Source organism: Gouania willdenowi, chromosome 4 (genome assembly GCF_900634775.1).
Source record: "Gouania willdenowi chromosome 4, fGouWil2.1, whole genome shotgun sequence".
Taxonomy (NCBI): domain Eukaryota; kingdom Metazoa; phylum Chordata; class Actinopteri; order Blenniiformes; family Gobiesocidae; genus Gouania; species Gouania willdenowi.
In genome coordinates, this window is record NC_041047.1 from 250,900 (window position 1) to 272,639 (window position 21,740).

The 21,740-nt window shown below is 41.3% G+C and overlaps 1 protein-coding gene across 10 annotated transcripts in view; it reads left to right on the forward strand.

Moving 5' to 3' along the window:
* Positions 1-21,740, forward strand: part of patj (PATJ crumbs cell polarity complex component) — a 60,143-nt gene that overhangs the window by 20,392 nt on the left and 18,011 nt on the right. For 9 of the 10 annotated variants that reach the window (XR_003673891.1, XR_003673892.1, XR_003673896.1 and 6 more), the window contains exons 3-10: positions 14,740-14,906; positions 14,983-15,230; positions 15,480-15,636; positions 16,975-17,103; positions 17,174-17,392; positions 17,798-17,900; positions 18,016-18,104; positions 18,166-18,292. Coding sequence is in view for 2 of the 10 variants with exons in the window: in XM_028444397.1 (XP_028300198.1) it covers positions 14,740-14,906; positions 14,983-15,230; positions 15,480-15,636; positions 16,975-17,103; positions 17,174-17,392; positions 17,798-17,900; positions 18,016-18,104; positions 18,166-18,292 (1,239 nt within the window). In the remaining 8 variants the exon portion in view is untranslated. The remainder of the gene's footprint in view (positions 1-14,739; positions 14,907-14,982; positions 15,231-15,479; positions 15,637-16,974; positions 17,104-17,173; positions 17,393-17,797; positions 17,901-18,015; positions 18,105-18,165; positions 18,293-21,740) is intronic. The other variant, XR_003673893.1, reaches the window with a different exon arrangement.

Here is a 21,740-nt window from a genome sequence, read left to right on the forward strand (position 1 = left end):
GGGAGTACAGTGAATCGTGGGATGGTAGTGGGATGCCTTTGCACAACATCTTCAGCTGGTCTTGATGTGTGTCTTTCTGCAGGTTTTTGATTATACAGTGTTCTTTTTCTTCTCTTTCTGTTGCCGTGGTAAGGCTGTTGGAGCTGTCCTTGCTGCTACGTCTTAGAAGGCACGCAAAAGCTCGAGCAGCCAGTGACCAGTGTAGCTCTTGTGCTGAGTGCAAGGGCACTTCGGACCTCTGGATCTCCGATTGTTAACTCTGGAATTTCATCTGCTGGCAGCTTAATTTCCTTGTTCCATAAGAACTTTGGTCCAGTGAACCAAGTAGATGTCAGAAGCTCGCTGGGAGTCAAGCCTCTAGAAGCATGGTCAGCAGGATTCTCAGTGGTAGGGACGTATCTCCATTGTTTTGGGTCTGAACTGCTATGAATCTTCTGAACGCGGTTGGCCACAAAGGTGTGAAATCATCGTGCTTCATTTTTTATATATCCCAGGATAACTTTAGAGTCTGTCCAATAGAACTCCTCAGTGTCAGTTGATCCCAGTTCCTCCTTGAACATGTTGCTTATCTTAATGGAAACAACTGCAGCTGTTAGTTCCAATCTTGGAATAGTTGTGAGTTTTGTTGGTGAAACGTGATTTTCCGACAACTAAGGCGCAGTGAACATCTCCCTTTTCATTCTGTAGTCTCAGATACGAACACTGTCCATAACCCTTCGTTCTGGCATCCGAGAAATGATGCTGCTCGGTCTTTGAAACCCTTCCAAAACCATCAGGTGAGTAAGTGCAGGATATGGTGAAATTGTCCAAATGAGCTAAATCATTTCTCCACTGTTCCCATTTTAGACTAAGCTCGTCAGACAGAAGGTCGTCCCAGCCTGTGCCACGTCTACACATCTCCTGGAGGATGATTTTTGCTTTAAGCAGGATGGGTGCCACAATCCCGAGAGGATCATACAGGGACGCTACTGTAAAGAGTGCCTCGGTGTGTAGCAGGCTGTTACTTGAGGGTAACGTTAAGCCGAAAGTGGTCAAATTCCACGTCCCATTGAATACCGAGAGCTCTCTCAAGTGGGAGATCGTCGAACATGAGTTCCATATCCTTCACATTGGTTGCTCATTCAGAGAGTGGTATACTCTCGAGGACATCTCTGTCGTTCGACACAAACTTGTGTAGTCTGAGACCACCCATAGCACAGAGTTCACGTGCTTCCCTGGTGAGTTGAATAGCATCTCCAGTGCTTTCGACACTTGTCAGGCCTTTGTCTACGTAGAAGTCGATGATGAACCTTGAGCCTTGGGGATAGATGTCATTTTCTTTAGCTAGATGTTTTAGCCCGTAGTTTGCACATCTGGGAGAGGAGGCTGCGCCAAACAGATGCACCTTCATGCGGAACTCGCAAGGCTTTGCGTTCAAGTCTCCTTACTTCCACCAAAGACAGCGTAGATAATTGCGATCAACTTCAATCACGTGGAATTGATGGAACATTTTTTCGATGTCACATATTAATGCAACAGGATGCAGGCAAAAGCAGATGAGGACTCCATTCAAGTTGATCAACATGTCAGGCCCAGTGAGGAGGTGGTCGTTTAGGTTAGATCCTTTATATCTGGCTGAGCAGTCAAGTACTACAAAGTTTATCAGGCTTTTTCTCATGATAAACACCATGATGAAGAATGTACCATCTCTCGCCTTCACTCCCACCATCCTTTAATCTGCTCTGCATCTCCCCTTTCGATGACCTCTTCTATGAACTTGACGTAATGCTCCTTATATCTTTCATCTCGTTGTAATTTAAGATGGTTGAGGCGAACCATTGCTGAGTCTCTATCAGGCACGTTGGGTCTCCTTTTGAAGGGCAGAGGCATTTCATAATGGCCCTGTGTATTTTTCCGTATGCCATCATCCAATTTATTGAGGAATGTGATGTCATCCTGTGACACTGTTTTGTTGTCTTCACTGCCATCTTTAAAATCCGATTCGAGAATACTGATAACATCTGCTGGAGTGGCTTGAGGTAGCTCTTTAACTGAGATTCTCTGACACAGATGACTTGTGCTCTGCGAGTCATGGCTTTGTGATGAGCGGCCCGCGATACTCCATCCCGAATCTGTCCGTATAGCGTAGGGTTCTTCATGTCCCTCCAGAATGACTTGCTTTGGTGCCATTGCTCTGGAGCAGTTATAGCTATGAGGAGACCTACTTCACAGTCCTTCAGGGTTTGGATTTTGTCTACTATTTCAGCTAGATGACTCAATTCTTAGCTGTCTCACAAGTAGGGATGTGAGCTCGGTTCAAGGGTATAGAGTCTTTTGTGTAGGCAGCAGGAAGATTGACTTGAATGGTTGAACTGTATCCCCTTACGCGAAGGCCTGCTATTATTACTATTACTACTACTACCATTACTATTACTACTACTACCATTACTATTACTACTACTACTACTACTGTTACTATTAATACTACTATTGTTACTATTACTATTACTACTACTACTACTACTATTGCTATTATTACTACTATTACTACTGCTACTACTATTAATACCTCTACTACTATTACTACTGCTACTACTACTGCTATTACTATTACTACTGCTACTATTACTATTAATATTGCTACTACTATTAGTATCACTACTACTACTAATACTACTACTGCTATTACTATTACTACTGCTATTACTATTACTACTACATTTACTACTACTGCTACTATTACTATTAATACTACTATTACTATTAATACTACTACTACTATTAGTATTACTACTATTACTACTACTACTATTGTATTACTACTACTACTATTAGTATTACTACTACTACTATTGTATTACTACTACTACTATTAGTATTACTACTACTTCTATTGCGATTACTACCACTACTACTACTATTACTACTACTACTATTATATTACTACTACTACTACTACTATTATATTACTACTACTACTACTACTATTATATTACTACTACTACTATTAGTATTACTACTACTACTGCTACTATTACTACTACTACTATTGCTATTATTACTACCACTACTACTACTATTAATACTACTACTACTGCTATTACTACCACTACTACTACTATTACTGTTAATACTGCTACTACTATTAGTATTACTGCTACTACTATTACTACTACTACTGCTATTATATTACTACTACTATTAGTATTACTACTACTACTGCTACTATTACTATTAATACTACTATTGCTACTATTACTATTACTACTACTACTACTATTGCTATTATTACTACTATTACTACTGCTACTACTATTAATACTACTACTACTATTACTACTGCTACTACTACTGCTATTACTATTACTACTACAACTATTACTACTGCTACTATTACTATTAATATTGCTACTACTATTAGTATCACTACTACTACTAATACTGCTACTGCTATTACTATTACTACTACTGCTATTACTATTACTACTACATTTACTACTACTGCTACTATTACTATTAATACTACTATTACTATTAATACTACTACTACTACTATTAGTATTACTACTATTACTACTACTACTATTGTATTACTACTACTACTATTAGTATTACTACTATTACTACTACTACTATTGTATTACTACTACTACTATTAGTATTACTACTACTTCTATTGCGATTACTACCACTATTACTACTACTACTATTATATTACTACTACTACTACTACTATTACTACTACTACTATTATATTACTACTACTACTATTAGTATTACTACTACTACTGCTACTATTACTATTAATACTACTATTACTACTACTACTATTGCTATTATTACTACCACTACTACTACTATTAATACTACTACTACTGCTATTACTACCACTACTACTACTATTACTGTTAATACTGCTACTACTATTAGTATTACTGCTACTACTATTACTACTACTACTGCTATTATATTACTACTACTATTAGTATTACTTCTACTACTGCTACTATTACTATTAATACTACTATTGTTACTATTGCTATTACTACTAGAACTATTGCTATTATTACTACTACTGCTATTACTACTACTGCTACTACTATTACTGCTACTGTATCCCCTTACGCGAAGGCCTGCTACTATTACTATTACTACTACTACCATTACTTTCGCCTTTAATTGGCCATGTAATGTTACTACATTAATGGAATTTGTCCTCTGCATTTAACCCATCCCTGAGGAGCAGTGGGCAGCCATTTTGCGGCGCCTGGGGAGCAGTTCAGGGACTTGCTCAGGTGAGGCTTGAACCGGCAACCCTCCGATCACAAGCCCAGCATCCTTAACCACTAGGCCACTACTCCCATACTACATACTATTATTGTTACTATTACTATTACTACTACTTGTCTTTAGCCCGCGGGACTTTATAACGGTAGGGGATCTCAAACTGTCGCACACATACAAGAATTCCCCCTCTACCTTGTCACCGAAGCTGGCTGCCTATCCTCTATTATTGTTGTCTAATAAAGAAAAGGACTAAATGTACTTCCTCCTATTGGAAGTCAATCCTATTTTGGTCTCTGAGAAGTCTCGCCTTAGTTCTGTGGGATTGATATTAAGACCTACCCAATATAGGTCAAAGCTGGAAACAACTCTTTTTCACAACAGCATGAGTTGGCAGACTCACTTACCAGAGGCCTAGACGTGTGTCCTCAAACCAGATGTTGTTTCAGATGTAGGTTTTTCAGGCGGAAGATTTAATCAAGTAGGCTTCTTTATATTTAAAGAATTTTTATTGAAAGGTTTACAAAAATAAAAGTCAATCAAAAAAGTATCAAAGTATCAAAGTCTCAAACCATCAGCCGATAGGGAAAGAAGGGGGTTCATGAACATCTAGAATGTCCGTGTAAAAGAACCCCCAGAACACAATATAACAGTGGTATATATAGCCTGAAGCATGACGTGATAATATGTCATAATACATGGTCTGACCACCTAAGCGAATAGAAATCAAGGGACAAAAGGTCACGCAGATGTCGTGACCCAGCTGGCATAACAGGTGCTTTCCAAAGGGTGGTTTCCAAACTAGGTGTTGCGTTTGTGGTTAACACTTGCTATAAAACAGGGCGTTATAACACTTCAGCTATCTGTCAAGTAAAGTGTTACTTTTAACACCTTAAAGTGATACTTCTAACACCTTCTGTTGAAGTAAGGTGCTATATTGTGGTTATCACTTAACAACATCTACTTTGCAGCTGTGTCTTTACAAAAGCTGATAACAGGTGTGACATGTCAGAACAGGCAAATAGCTGTCATGATTAAATAAGCATTTTTGCAGAATAATAATGAATGATTAATACACATCATACAACATCCTCCTTATTAATCATCATGAAAGTTACGTGACAAGACCCGGTATAAGTTGCTGCCCATCGGAGGTTTCCAGAGTAGCTGTGCCCGTCTAGAGTAATTCCCCCTTACGGAGGCGCTCTTCAGTACCCTGTGGCATCCGAGGCCCCTTGTGGCGGGCTCCAACCCTCCTTCACAACCGACATCACAACCCCTTTAACCTTAGCCAATGTCACGGCCATAGCTGAAAAAGCTCTTCCAGTCTCTCCAAGGCCTCCCCAGCCGGGGAGCTCGCCTCAGTCTTTATGCTATCAGCGAGTGCCTCCTCCCCCCTTCCCTTCTCGAATGCCTCTGCACCTGACACGAGTACATCCAGTATATCATCCTCCAGAAGAACTTCCACCGGAGGAAAGTCATCAGCGACCTCCTCAGCAGGTGCGGCATTATCCATTGTAAGGGAGGGGGATTTTCTGGCTTCCTTGTGAGCAAAGAAAATCTCTCCTGTGTTGTCATCTCTCTCCCATTCCATCTCCACGCTCGTTGGAGACTGTGAGACAACACGAGGAGGAGAAACAGCCAAGTCGATGAGGACTTTCCCAAAGGCCTCTGCTGAAGCCCTTCTTTCTTTCTTCACTGCGGGACCATCACCATCCCCATCATCCTCTCCGTGTCTTTTTGGATATTGGCTGTCCCTACTCTCATCTGTGCCGTCACTCGTTTCTCCATCAGATTTTTCCTCCTCCTTTCCCCATTTTAATGTCAAAAAAATGCTCTCTCAATGATTTCCCATTTTTGTTTTGGTGGTCTGCTTTTTTGTTAGCCGCTTTGTATCGTCTTTGGTAAAACGCGATAAACTCCTTCCCAATGTTAATGAAGCCTATCCCATTACTCAAACCTTTTACCTGTATGCGTGCGACAGCGTCCACTTTTTCTGCCACTGTCGCAGACATCAGGTACATGTGGGGGGTTTAGGTAGCTCGTTCTTCCCTCACTGAGTTCACTGAGGAAGTAAGGAGCGTCCTTCTTTGAGCAGGGGTAATTCCCCAGCATCAAGGGTATCTCATAGACATTTTGTCTGTAAGGCTCCCAGGTATTCCCCCAAAACATCAAATCAGTAGGCCCCCTTTTGTTGCGGTGACACCCCGGCCTTACCCTATCGCACTTGACGTATGCGTAGCGTCTCCTTCCCGGATGGCACCAGCGGGTACTCCCCCTTAACCCCCAACTTATTTTTTCGGAGTGTGTTTTATCATCCGGATTTTTTGCCGCCATTTGCTTATCATTCCACCGCACCGGGGGTTCAGGTGTCAGAAGGTAAAATTTTTGCCCAAAAAGCCAAAATGGACATCCTCCATCCTGGGTGTCAATCAGAACCTCCCACAGTTCTACACCAATTTTCGGGCGCATTTCACACAAGGGCATAAAGCCAGTTGTATCAATTGCGATATCATCCTCTATTGAGGCCACGTCTGGCACCATCACGCCGCATGGCAAAACTCCTGGGTGCCAGTGCAGGGGTTTTTCCTCAGAAATAAAAGGTATGCCTCTTTTGTTCAATTCAAGGCAGGCAGATCCGTATTCATTTTTATTGTTTTCAATCAGCATACCCTTCGACATAATCATTGTTCCTCTCACACTTGTGCCTTCTCTTTGGGCCTTATTTATCCTAATCCAAGCTGGTGTAGGAAGATTTAGTCCTACGCACCTTCGATAGGGGTACGGCGCATCATTTAGGTATCCGTCTTGTCCTCTAATGCCTGTGGTATCCCACATTACTTTTCGTAACTCCTCATCCCTCCCATCACTTCTGAACTTATCTATTCAGAAAGAGATCCAGAACCAGGCGTTTTCACGATTACCTGCCCCGTACTGGTCTACTGGTGCATAATTATCTGGTGCTCCTTTGCTCTTTTTCTCCGCGGTTGTTATTTCTTTGCGATACCAGTCTGCCCTTTCTGGTAGAATTTCCATATCACGCGGCACCAGCTTTCCGTCCTGTGATGGGGGTGAGAGTTTAAACATTAGTATGTGATTCTATTTCACCTAAGGGGAATCCTCCCCGGTTGGCATCAGTAATATATCTATCACGTATTTCCAATCTTTTACGATGTTTTGTTCCTATGACAAATCCCACAAAGGCTATAGCTAAAACATGTGTGGGTTGTCCCATAGCTATCATAATGATTCCTGAAATGATAAAAAATCCCCATATTACAGCCAATCTCTTTATCGCTTTTCTGCATCTAACCGACCATATTTTATATAAGAATATTAAAATCAACAGAGCACAGGTGGAATATATTCCTGCTCCAATGAAGCGAAAGTGATTAACTCTCGTTGTTTTTATCCTTACTATCGTTAAAGTTATGTCCAGAATATAGATTGCTGTTGTAGCCATCCAGAATTCATCCTGCCATTTTTTGTGTGGGGATACCTCCAAGGATAATATAAAACAATACTAAGGAGGTATGCAAGGGTGTAATTCTCAGCACGAATCTTCTGAGAATTCCCACCACATAATAATATCTGCTTCTCCTCCGACAAAAACTCTTTTCTCGACTCACCCCATTCAGTCATATTTTCCAATCTTTCCTTTCCAGTAAAAGGTGTTTCTTTCATTAAAAATTTTTAATCCATCATGATCCACGGGAGGTTGTGGGTATGCCATAAACTTATGTATCACAGATCCATCATCTTGAGGTATAGCCATAAGATGTGGAATCACCAAAGTTTCCATTTCAGCCGAATCAAAACTATTCCAGCCTTCTCCTTTGCCTAGCAACAGGCCTGCCAACTGACCCCATTTCCATGCTGCAAAGAAGGCCAAAAGGCTTTATTTTTGCCTCCTCTCTTAAGTCAGTAAGATTCTGAGGGAGATGTTTACTACAACTCCACATAGCTTCTTCCCATAATTCACCCCTAAATGGCTCTTTCACTATATATTTACTAGATTTACTAATTACCCCCTCTAGTATTAATTTATATGCATTTTTAGCTGGCGTCAAATCAACCCCCAATATGATCGACATACACTTTCTGGCTTCTAACCACCATATTGTTTGGTTTTTCTCCACCCATTGTTTGTATTTATTTTGTGTTGTCATTGGGATCACCATTCCTATAGTCTGTCTGAAGCAACTACCCCCTTTGTCAGCGGGATTGAGTTTTCTCCCATCATCAGCATACCTTGTTTGGCACAATAAATCATTCTCCTGATGCTTATTAGCTTCATTCCACATAATCCTCTGTTGAACTCGAGGAAATTTCCGAATAAATTTTATTAGCTCCGAAACCTTCTCTTCTGCGCGATATGCAAAGAGTGGCCCTGCTTTATAATCTTCTGCTGGCAACACAAATAACAGCCATCTCCAATAGACGCCCTTAAGCGTGATTTTAGTAGAATAACATTCTTCTCTACTCCTATTACAAGTCTCTAATCTTTTGGCAGGACTAACACGGGGGTACAATGTTGCCACCACATGAGTATCTGGCTCCACCCTGGATGCCCACATCGGAGTAGTATATAACCACACGCTCATTCAGGAAGTGGTCTCCTGAAGCTGAGCAGGCTCTGAAAGACTGCTTTGAGACCACTGACTGGGATGTATTGCAGGAGTCTCACAATGACAACATGGAGGAGATGGTTGACTGCACTACGGACTATATAAACTTCTGTATGGACGTTGTTGTTCCAGTAAGATCTGTGCGCTGCTTCGCTAACAACAAGCCCTGGATAACCAGTGACATCAAAGGCCTCCTGAACCAGAAGAAGAAGGCCTTCAGAGATGGTGACACACAGGAGCTCAAGCGGATACAGAAGGAACTAAGAGTCCAGCTCAGAGAGGGGAAGGAGCAATACAGAAGGAAAATAGAACAGAGGATGCAGAACAACAGCATGAGGGAGGTATGGGAGGGGATGAAGACCATCACTGGCTGCAGCTCAAAGAAAGGAGCCCCCATTGAGGCTGATGTGGGAAGGGCAAACCAGTTAAACCAGTTTTTTAATAGGTTTGATCTCCCCGCACCTACGAGCACAGCAACCCCCACCCACCTAACCCCACAAGCCATCTCCAGCACAGAAGAGGACACCTCCCCCCCCCCGCTCACATCACCCACCATCACAGCAGCTCAGGTATGTGGAGAGCTGAGGAGGCTACGCCCTGGCAAAGCTACAGGTCCAGATGGAGTCTCCCCCAGACTACTGAAGACCTGTGCGCAGGAACTGGGACACCCCCTGCAGCGTATCTTCAACCTGAGCCTGGGACAGGGGAGGGTGCCCCAGCTGTGGAAGACATCCTGCATCATTCCAGTCCCCAAGAAACCACATCCTGGGGAGCCGAACGACTTCAGGCCGGTCGCCCTGACGTCCCACGTGATGAAGACCATGGAACGGCTGCTGCTCCATCACCTGAGGCCACAGACCCACCACGCTCTCGACCCTCTGCAGTTTGCTTACAGGGAGAAGGTTGGAGTAGAGGATGCCATCATCTTCTTGCTTCACCGTTCTCTTTCTCACCTGGACAGAGGCAGTGGTGCTGTGAGGATCACATTTTTGGACTTCTCCAGCGCCTTTAACACCATCCAGCCTCTGCTCCTCAGGCACAAACTGTCAGAGATGGGAGTAGGATCAGACCTGGTGGCATGGATTACAGACTATCTGACTGGCAGACCTCAGTACGTCCGACTGGGGGACTGCAGGTCCGACACTGTTACCAGCAACACTGGAGCACCGCAGGGAACTGTGCTCTCTCCGGTCCTGTTCACCCTGTACACGTCCGACTTCCAGTACAACTCGGAGCTCTGCCACGTGCAGAAGTTCGCGGACGACACAGCCATCGTTGGCTGTATCAAGAGTGGACAGGAGGAGGAATACAGGGAACTGATCCAGGATTTCGTCACGTGGTGCGACTCTAACCACCTGCTCCTCAACGCCACCAAGACCAAGGAGATGGTGGTGGACTTTAGGAGAACCAGGCCGCACCTTGAGCCTGTCAACATCAAAGGTGACTGTGTGGAGGTGGTTCACACTTACAAATACCTGGGAGTGCAGCTGGATGACAAACTGGACTGGACTGCCAACACAGAGGCCCTGTGCAGGAAAGGACAGAGCCGTCTGTACTTCCTCAGAAGGCTGGCGTCCTTCAACATCTGCAAGAAGCTGCTACAGATCTTCTACCAGTCTGTAGTAGCGAGCGCCCTCATGTATGCAGTGGTGTGTTGGGGGGGCAGCCTCAAGAAGAAGGACGCTGGACGCCTGGACAAACTGGTGAGGAAGGCAAGTTCTGTTGTTGGCACAGAGCTGGACAGCCTTACATCTGTGGCAGAGAAACGGACTCTGAACAGGCTACTGTCCATCATAGACAATCCACACCATCCACTGCACAGCGCCATCTCCAGGCAGAGGAGCAGCTTCAGTGACAGACTGCTGTCATTGTCCTGCTCCACTGACAGACTGAGGAAATCGTTCCTCCCCCACGCCATGCGGCTCTTTAACAACTCTGGGGGGGGGGGGCGATAAAATCAACCATAGAACACTGGACTTAATGCTAATCACACCATGCACACTCTGTCACACACGCACTTTATCACACACACACATCTACTGTATCTTGCACACTGTCATCTGCACAACTGCACTTCAACTGGACTGGCACACACTATACTGTATTTCGATATTATACCATTATATTTTACCTTAGTCCTTTCTTTGCACTGTTTTAAATTTTTTTTTTCTTAATTTTTAAATTTTTAAATTTCTACATTGTACTTTCCCTGCATGCCCCTGTGTTCCCATACCTGTAAGCTGCTGGAACTGTGAATTTCTCTTGGAGATGAATAAAGTATCTATCTATCTATCTATCTATCTATCTATCTATCTAGTATTATAGGCATTTAAGTAAAAGCATTGTTTAACTTTATCCTCCTTGTATAATTCTAATACTACAGATTCTCCATCATCATCCAATGCTTTTACCGGGATTTGGATGTACAGTAATAGAAAACACAGTGTCTCAAAGGATTCTTGTCATCGCTCCCCTGTGCAGCCCAATATTTCCACCTTTCCTCTTTTGGTAAACTACCATTTCCTCTGTAATACAAACTCCCATTTAATCCTGGATCCCAGAAAAGTTGCATCTCAGTCTGGTCTAAAATGGTTTCTTTTAGTCTAATCGATTTGCATTGCGTCCCATTGCCATACGTAAAATTTCTTCTCCAATTTTTAGTTACGTCTTTCCATTTTTGAAAAACATTAACATACCATTTCACAGCGTCTATGCTACATGTTATCCCTTTATAATATTCAGCATTACAATTCCATCTGATTTTTCTTGATTCCGCATCTATTCCTACCAACTTTCCCTACTATTAGTATTACCACTACTACTATTACTACTACTACTACTACTATTATATTACTACTACTACTATTAGTATTACTGCTACTATTACTATTAATACTACTATTGCTACTATTACTACTACTACTACTACTATTGCTATTATTACTACTACTACTACTACTACTGCTACTATTACTGTTAATACTGCTACTACTATTAGTATTAATGCTACTACTATTACCACTACTACTGCTACTATTACTATTAATACTACTATTGCTATTATTACTACTACTACTACTACTACTAATACTACTACTACTACTACTATTACTACTACTACTACTACTACTACTACTGCTATTACTATTACTACTGCTATTACTATTACTACTACTACTATTACTACTGCTACTATTACTATTAATACTACTACTACTATTACTATTAATACTACTACTACTATTAGTATCACTACTACTACTAATACTACTACTGCTATTACTATTACTACTACATTTACTACTACTGCTACAATTACTATTAATACTACTATTACTATTAATACTACTACTACTATTAGTATTAGTACTACTACTATTGCGATTACTACCACTACTACTACTACAATTACTACTACTACTATTATTACTGTTACCATTACTACTACTACAACTATTACTATTATTACTACTATTACTATTACTACTACTACTATTATTACTATTATTACTACTACTTTTACTATTATGATAGCTGTGTTCATCGCCATGACAACTGTTGTGATGGTGATAAATATTAGTTTATGGAGACGGTGTCTGTCCCCGACATCAATTATAAAAATCTGAAAAAAATTAAAATCTCAAATCTAGAAACACCAAAACATAAAACCATTAGATGTGCTCTATTAAATATTAGATCACTGAGATCCAAATCTCTACTAGTAAATGACCTTATCTCAGAAAATAACTTTGATTTATTCTGTTTAACTGAAACATGGCTGTATCAAGATGAATATGTTAGTTTAAATGAAGCCACTCCTCCCAGTCCTTTAAATACTCATATGCCACGAGACATAGGCCGTGGAGGTGGTGTAGCAGCTATTTATCATTCCTCTCTCCTAATCTATCCTAAACCAAAGGCCAATTACACTTCCTTTGAAAGCCTGGTTCTAAATTTATCTCATACCAAATCAAAAACCTGCCAGCCAGTCTTATTTGTGATAATTTACCGTCCTCCAGGCCCTTATTCTGAATTTCTATCAGAATTCTCTGAGTTTATATCAAACTTAGTCCTCAGTTCTGATAAATACTGATAGTAGGAGATTTTAATATCCATGTGGACAAAGATAGTGATAGCCTGAGCTCAGCCTTTATGTCCCTAATAGACTCAGTTGGCTTTTTTCAAACTATTAATGAAGCTACTCATCGTTTAAATCATACTCTTGATCTTGTTCTAACATATGGCCTTGATATTAATGAACTAAAAGTCTACCCTGAAAATCCTCTGCTATCAGATCACTTTTTAATATCTTTTAACATTATCCTAGAGGATCTCGCACTGTGCAATAAAATAGTTACAAGTAGAAATCTATCCAACAGTGCTGTGGCTAAATTTAAAGAGGCCATTCCTGCTGCCTTACACTCAGTGCACCATCCAATAAATAATTATGATATTAATTATAACCCCTCTCAACTGGATCTGCTTGTCGATAGCTCTGCTAGTCTACTAAAATCCACCTTAGACTCAATTGCCCCATTGAGGGAAAAAACTATTAAACGTCAGAGGAAAGCTCCGTGGTTTAGCTCTGAAACTCACACACTCAAACAAACAACCCGTAAATTAGAGAGAATGTGGCGCTCCAATAAAACAGAGGAGTCACGAATACTCTGGCAAGAAAGCCATAGTAAATACATGACAACCTTACGACATAGTCCATCTACATACTACTCCTCACTAATTGAAGAAAATAAAAATAATCCGAGGTACCTTTTCAGCACTGTAGCCAGGCTAACACAAAGTCAGAGCTCTATTGAGCCCATGATTCCTCTAGCCCTCAGCTGTGAGGACTTTATGACATTTTTTAACCATAAAATTCATAAGATTAGAGATAAAATTAGCCACTCCCTGCCTTCACCTGGGCCTGCTGTACCATTAAATGTAAATAGGCCTAACCTAAACTGTTTCACACATATAGGACTTCAGGAACTTAACTCTATTATTTCATCCTCCAAACCATCGACCTGCCTTTCAGATCCGATCCCAACTAAGCTGTTTAAAGAAGTTGTTCCCCTGGTCTGCCCATCTTTGTTGGAGACAATAAATATATCCCTATCAATAGGCTACGTGCCACAGTCCTTTAAAGTAGCTGTAATCAAACCCCTTCTCAAAAAACCTACTCTTGATTCCAGCACTTTAGCAAACTACAGGCCTATATCTAATCTTCCTTTTATTTCAAAGATTCTTGAGAAAGTTGTGGCAGCTCAGCTCTGTGACTTCCTTCAAAACAACAGCCTGTTCGAGGACTTCCAGTCAGGTTTTAGAGCTCAACACAGCACAGAGACTGCTTTAGTTAAAGTAACTAATGATCTACTCTGGGCTTCAGATGAAGGACGACTCTCAGTGCTGGTTTTATTAGATCTTAGTGCAGCTTTTGACACTATAGATCACTATATTCTACTAGAGAGATTAGAGAAATTACTTGGAATCACAGGGACTGCCCTAAACTGGTTTAAGTCCTACCTATCTGATAGGTTCCAGTTTGTACACGTGAATAATAAGTCTTCTGTGTACACTAAAGTAAGCTACGGGGTTCCTCAGGGCTCTGTGCTAGGTCCAATCCTCTTCTGTATCTATATGATCCCCCTTGGTAATGTTATGAGAAAATACTCTGTTAACTTTCACTCCGTGTGTGTGTGTGTGTGTGTGTGTGTGTGTGTGTGTGTGTGTGTGTGTGTGTGTGTGTGTGTGTGTGTGTGTGTGTGTGTGTGTGTGTGTGTGTGTGTGTGTGTGTGTGTGTGTGTGTGTGTGTGTGTGTGTGTGTGTGTGTGTGTGTGCGCGCGCGCGTCAGTGTGTCCTGAGGAGCAGCAGCAGGTGGTGGAGGCCTTGGAGCGTCTTCAGTCTAAGCTAGTGAGGAGAGAGGAGTGGAGCAGCTGCTCCACCCTGAGGATGTTGAGGGATGTTCTACAGAGTCCTCTGATGGGAACCATTCTGCATCTCACCCACGCTGTTAGACAAGTACTGTTATCATGATGACGTGTGCCCCCCCCCCCCCAACCCCGGTTTCTCACATCACTTCCTGTCCCTCCCACAGCTTAGCTCCCCCCCTCCCTCCTCCAGGAAAAGTCAGCTGATCCACATCTCCACCAATGGCTCTCCTCCACTGGCTCAGCAGGTTCTGCCCCCTCAGGATTGGATGCAAGCTGCTGAGGTGGGAGGGGCCAGTGACACTGAGCATGTGCAGCTGACTCGTCGTCATGGCGATGGTTTTGGGTTCAGCGTTGTTAGTTTGAGTCGAGGAGTATTTATCAACCACATAGAGAAAGGAGGCGTGGCCTACAGGTGAGGACACACCGTCCGCGTATGCGTGTGACTGCCTGTGTGTGTGACTGTGTGTGTGTGTGTGTGTGTGTGTGTGTGTGTGTGAGACTGTGTGTGTGTGTGTGTGTGTCTGTGTGCGTGTGTGTGTGTGTGAGACCGTGCGTGTGTGAGACCGTGCGTGTGTGAGACCGTGCGTGTGTGAGACCGTGTGTGTGTGTGTGTGTGTGTGTGTGTGTGTGTGTGTGTGTGTGTGTGTGTGTGTGTGTGTAGCGATGGCCGTCTGCAGGTCAATGATCAGATCTTATTGGTTGATGGTCATCATGTGATGAGGGGCGTGGCCCAGCAGGAGGGGCTGTCTCTACTACAACAGGCTGGAGACACTGTGGAGCTGCTGGTGACTAGGCCCCGCCCACTACATGTTAGCGCGGTAATCACAACACGACTACAATTGTGTGTGTGTGTCTGTCTGTCTCATGGGTGTTTAATCAAACCCAGCTCAGAATTAAGTCCAGGTTTAACCTGAGAGTCAGGCTCTGTTAAACCTGGTTTTAGCTAGAACAGTGGTTTCATCATGAGAAAACACCTTGGTTACCATAGTAACACAGTCCATGTGTCAAACCTGCTCCTGACCAGATTTAATCTGCTGAGTCACTGTCATGAAACCATGTCATCATTATTAAAGAAGTTATTTAGTGATGATTTAAAACATTCAATAAAAACCTACGAAAGGAAAAATGAGTCAAAAAGACTCTGTTATAATTTAAATACCACATTAATATAAGGTTATTTAAAAGGAAATTAAACAGAATATGATGGTAAATGTTTAAATATGATTTTAAATCAATACAAATGATGATATAATCATTATTACATGTTTAATGTGTAGCGTATTAATAATGAGATATCATAGTCTCCATGTGTTTAATTATTAATCATAGATTAATAATGAGAAAGCTGTGGATATACAGAGAGGGAGGGGCTTCAGGGACAGTGATTGATATGATATAAACACACTGATCACCTGATCACAGCTGAGCTGCTCCTTCCATTCATTTATATTTAATGTTTAGAGCTGAGTTCATCAAAACACTAATTATTCTCATAAATGACATATAATTGTGAGTTACATCATCGTCTTTTATTAAACACTGACAGGTGTTAAAAATGTATCAAACGCATGATCAGTTGTTTTCTATGATAAATTGACTAAATAACACCACGTTTAACCATTTACTACTTTAAAAATGTTCAAACAACAGAAACTTCTTCAAATTTATTTTTACTCCTTAGTAACTGATGATGTCACTTCCTGTTGGTCTCAGCAGTGGTTTCTATTGGCTGTGTACTCAGAGTAAAAGTTCCAGCACATGCACCGTCACTTTCTAATCATTAAATCTGTGATCGATCTTGTGGGTCTTATAAAGACGTGTATTTAATCTAAACACTGTCAGCTGATTGGCTGAGCTGGAGAGCTCCATCTGAAAAGAGTTTGATGGATGGAAAAAGGGGGCGTGGTCATGGATGGCTTTAAACCAGGTTTAAAGCGTAGGCCTGGCTCTACTGAGAACACTTTGATCAAATACTTCCTGGTTTAAAGTCTCTGAACCTGTGTGTGTTTGTGTAGTTGTGTTGTGTGACAAACTAAAGAACCCACACACAGGACCCCCCCTTCCTGTTCCCATGGTAACAGGATCCTCGTCCCACATACCAGTGTGGGTCACATGACTCCCACTGACAGTGTGTGTGTGTGTGTGGGTGTGTGTAGGATGGGTGGAGTCACGTGGAGCAGATCCAGCTGACCAATGACGGCTCAGGACTAGGGTTCGGTATCGTTGGGGGCGGGGCCAATGGCATCGTGGTGCGGACGGTGATTCCTGGAAGCCCCGCCCACAGAGTGAGTTTATGAATAGGCTCCTCCCACTCTGTAATTATGTCACTCTCTGTTTGGCTCTCTGTCCAATCAGGACGGGCGTCTCCGCACAGGTGACCACATCCTAAGCATTGGGGCCACGCCCACCTCCGGTCTGACCAGTGATCAGGTGATCAAGGTGCTGCAGCGCTGTGGGAGTCATGTGACTATGATGATTGGCCGAGAGCCACGAGGGCAGCTGACTGGAGCTCCTCCCCCTCCAAGCTCCGCCCCCATCTCTGCCCCAACTGTAGAACGCCATGTCAGCAAAACAGTGAGTGGGTTAGTTGGAGTTAGTGGGTCAGAGGGTGGGTGGGTTAGGACAGTGGTTCCCAACCAGAGGTACGTGTACCCCTAGGGGTACGTGAACACATTGCGGGGGGTACTTGGAATCATTAATGAATCTGTTTCCAACATGCTGAGTCATTTTTAAGCCTGTTTCAGACACTGTACATTTCATCCAACATCATTTCCACTCGTTGACAATAAACAGCATTAATAAACAATATCATACTCAATTGTTACTAACATATTATGTACATTACTAAAAAATTGAGGTTAATATATTCTCTGATATACAATAATTGTAATGCACAAAATTGATATTTTGTGTGTGTGTGTGTGTGTGTGTGTGTGTGTGTGTGCGTGTGCGTGTGCGTGTGCGTGTGTGTGTGTGTAGCCTAATCTGGAGGGTTATGAGATCCATGAGGTTTCTTTGAACAGACTACAAGGTCAGAGTTTGGGAATCTCCATCATTGGCCACAACGCACTGACCAGTGAGGGTAAGACACACACACGCACACACACACACACACACACACACACACACACACACACAGAGACACACAAACACATGGTTCTTAACACTCTGTGTGTGTGTGTGTGTGTGTGTCTCAGATGCTGTGGGGGTGTATGTTAAACATGTGGTTCCTGGGAGTTCTGCGGACCAGAGTGGAAACATCCGAGTCCACGACAGGCTGATCGCAGTAAGGCCTTCATCATCATCATTAGTGTAGATCATTAATGACATCATCACATGACCAACAGCTGGATGGAGTGAGTCTCCATGGACTGACCAATCAGGAGGTCCTAGAAGTGATGAAGAAAACAGGTCAAACTGTGATGCTGACTGTGGTCCGTAAGAAACAACCTGTGGAGAGGTCCCTGGATAGAGGTACACACTATACACACTATATATACACACTATACACACACATTATACAGTTGTGTGTGAAAGTCAGGGCACCCCTTTAAAAACAGCATATTTTATATATTTAAAAAGTTATATTCATATTTACTGTCTCTCTGGTATATGGGAAAAAAAGACAATATTGTCAGGAAACATTAATGCATAGTTACATTTTATTTTATAAATTGAACAAAATTACAAAAATGAAAAACATAATTTTGGCATGTGCAGAAGTCGGGGCACCCTGAGAGTTTCAAAGTGTCAGATTCTTTTTACAAGCTCAGACCTCTACCAGCTCATTGGTCCTGAAGCATGTGTCAACAATTGTCATTAGGGAGTGCCAGCTGGTGCCAATGTGAGGGTTTCTTAAATACGGCGACTCCACAAACCTTGTACAAACACTCAGCAACCATGGGTTCCTCTAAGAAGCTGTGTAAGACAGAAAAAATGAAAGTAATTGATGCCCACAATGCCGGGGAGGGCTACAAGAAGATAGCAAAGCGTTTTCAGCTTGTAGTTTCCACAGTGCGAGGCATAATTAAGAGATGGCAGGTGAGGGGAACTGTGGAGGTCAAGAAGAGATCTGGAAGACCAAGGAAACTCTCGGAGAGAACAGCTCGTAGTCTGGTCAGAAAGGTAAACCAAAACCCACATTTGACTTCAAAAGACCTCCAGGAAGATTTAGCAGACTCAGGAGTGGTGGTGCACCCTTCCACTGTGCGCCGATACTTGCACAAACAAGACCTTCATGGAAGAGTCTGTAGAAAAAAACCTTATCTACGACCTCATCATAAAATACAACGTCAAAAATATGCAACAGAACATCTACAGAAGCCTGATGACTTTTGGAAACAAGTGCTGTGGACTGATGAAGTTAAAATAGAACTCTTTGGCCACAATAAGCAAAGGTATGTTTGGAGAAAAAAAGGAGCAGCATTTCATGAAAAGAACACCTTGCCAACTGTTAAATATGGGGGTGGATCCATCATGCTTTGGGGTTGTGTTGCAGCCAGTGGGACAGGAAACATTGCTCGGGTGGAGGAAGAATGGATTCAATTAAATACCAGCAAATTCTGGAGGCAAATATCACAGCATCTGTAAAAAAGCTAAAGCTGAAAAGAGGATGGCTTCTACAACAGGATAATGATCCTAAACATACCTCCAAATCCACCATGGACTACTTCAAGAAACGCAAGCTGAAGGTTTTGGAATGGCCTTCACAGTCTCCAGACTTAAACATTATCTAAAATCTGTGGGTAGATCTTAAAAGAGCTGTGCATGCAAGATGTCCTAGGAATATTGCAGAACTGGAAGCCTTTTGCAAGGAAGAATGGGGAAAAATCCCAAATAATAGAATCCAGAGACTTGTTGTTGGCTATAAGAAGCGTTTACAAGCTGTGATATCTGCCAGAGGGGGTGTTACTAAGTACTGAAGGTACTGATGCTGTAGGGTGCCCCGACTTTTGCACATGCCAAAATTATGTTTTTCATTTTTGTAATTTTGTTCAATTTATAAAATAAAATGTAACTATGCATTAATGTTTCCTGACAATATTGTCTTTTTTTCCCATATACCAGAGAGACAGTAAATATGATTATAACTTTTTAAATATATAAAATATGCTGTTTTTAAAGGGGTACCCTGACTTTCACACACAACTGTATATATATATATATATTTATATACACATACACACACACACTAAGAAACAACCTGTGGAGAGGTCCCTGGATAGAGATACACACTATATATACACACACAAACTTTATTTGTATAGCACAATTTACAACAAAGTCGTCTCAATGCGCTTATCCAAATATAAAATTCATAATAAGAAAGAAAAAACACAAGATCCACATGAACAAGTATTTAGCATCTAACAAAATCAACATAAACACCATCAAACACAGAAACATGGAGAAAATGACAACAACAACAACTCAGAACATCCTCAGTGAGGAGCATCCACAAAGTCAATCCTTCCTTTTGTTCCATTCACTGTAGAAAGAACCAACAATGTTCTGACCTTATCTTTGCTGAAGGTCTGGTAGCTCAGGTGTTGGTCTCCATCTTTTAAAAGCTGTTGTTTTTCCTCAAAACAAAGGTACACACACTATATATACACACACACTATATATACGCATACACACACACACACACTATATATACACATACACACACTATATATATATACACACACTATATATACGCATACACACTATATATACACACACACACACTATATATACGCATAAACACACACTATATATTACAACACATCTATATATATACATACAAACACACTATACATACATACACACACACTATACACACTACACACACACTATACATACACATTTACACACACTATACATACACATTTACACACACTATACATACACACACACACGCACACTATATATAAACACACACTATATATACACATGCACACTATATATAAACACACACACACACTATATATAAACACACACACACACACACTATATATACACACACACACACACACTATATATACACACACACACATTATATATATATACACACACACACACACTATTAACACTATATATACACACACACAATATATATATATACACACACTATATACACACACACACTATATATACACACACACACACTATATATACACACACACACTATATATACACACACACACACACACACACTATATATAAACACACACACACACACTATATATACACACACACACACACTATATATACACACACACACACACTATATATAACACAACACACACACACTATATACACTATATATACACACACACACTATATATAAACACACACACTATATATACACACACACACTATATATAAACACACACACATACACACTATATATACACACACACTATATATACACACACACACACACACACACTATATAAACACACACACACACACACACACACACACACATGTATATAAACACACACACACAAACATGTATATAAACACACACACACAAACATGTATATAAACACACACACACACACAAACATGTATATAAACACACACACAAACATGTATATAAACACACACCACTATATATACACACACACACACACTATATATACACACACACACACACTATATATATACACACACTATATATACACACACACTATATATATATACACACACACACACACTATATATAAACACACACACACACTATATATACACACACACACACACACACTATATATACACACACACACACTATATATACACACACACACACACACTATATATAAACACACACACACTATATATACACACACACACACACTAGATATACACACAACTTATACACACACAAACATGTATATAAACACACACACACACACACAAACATGTATATATACAC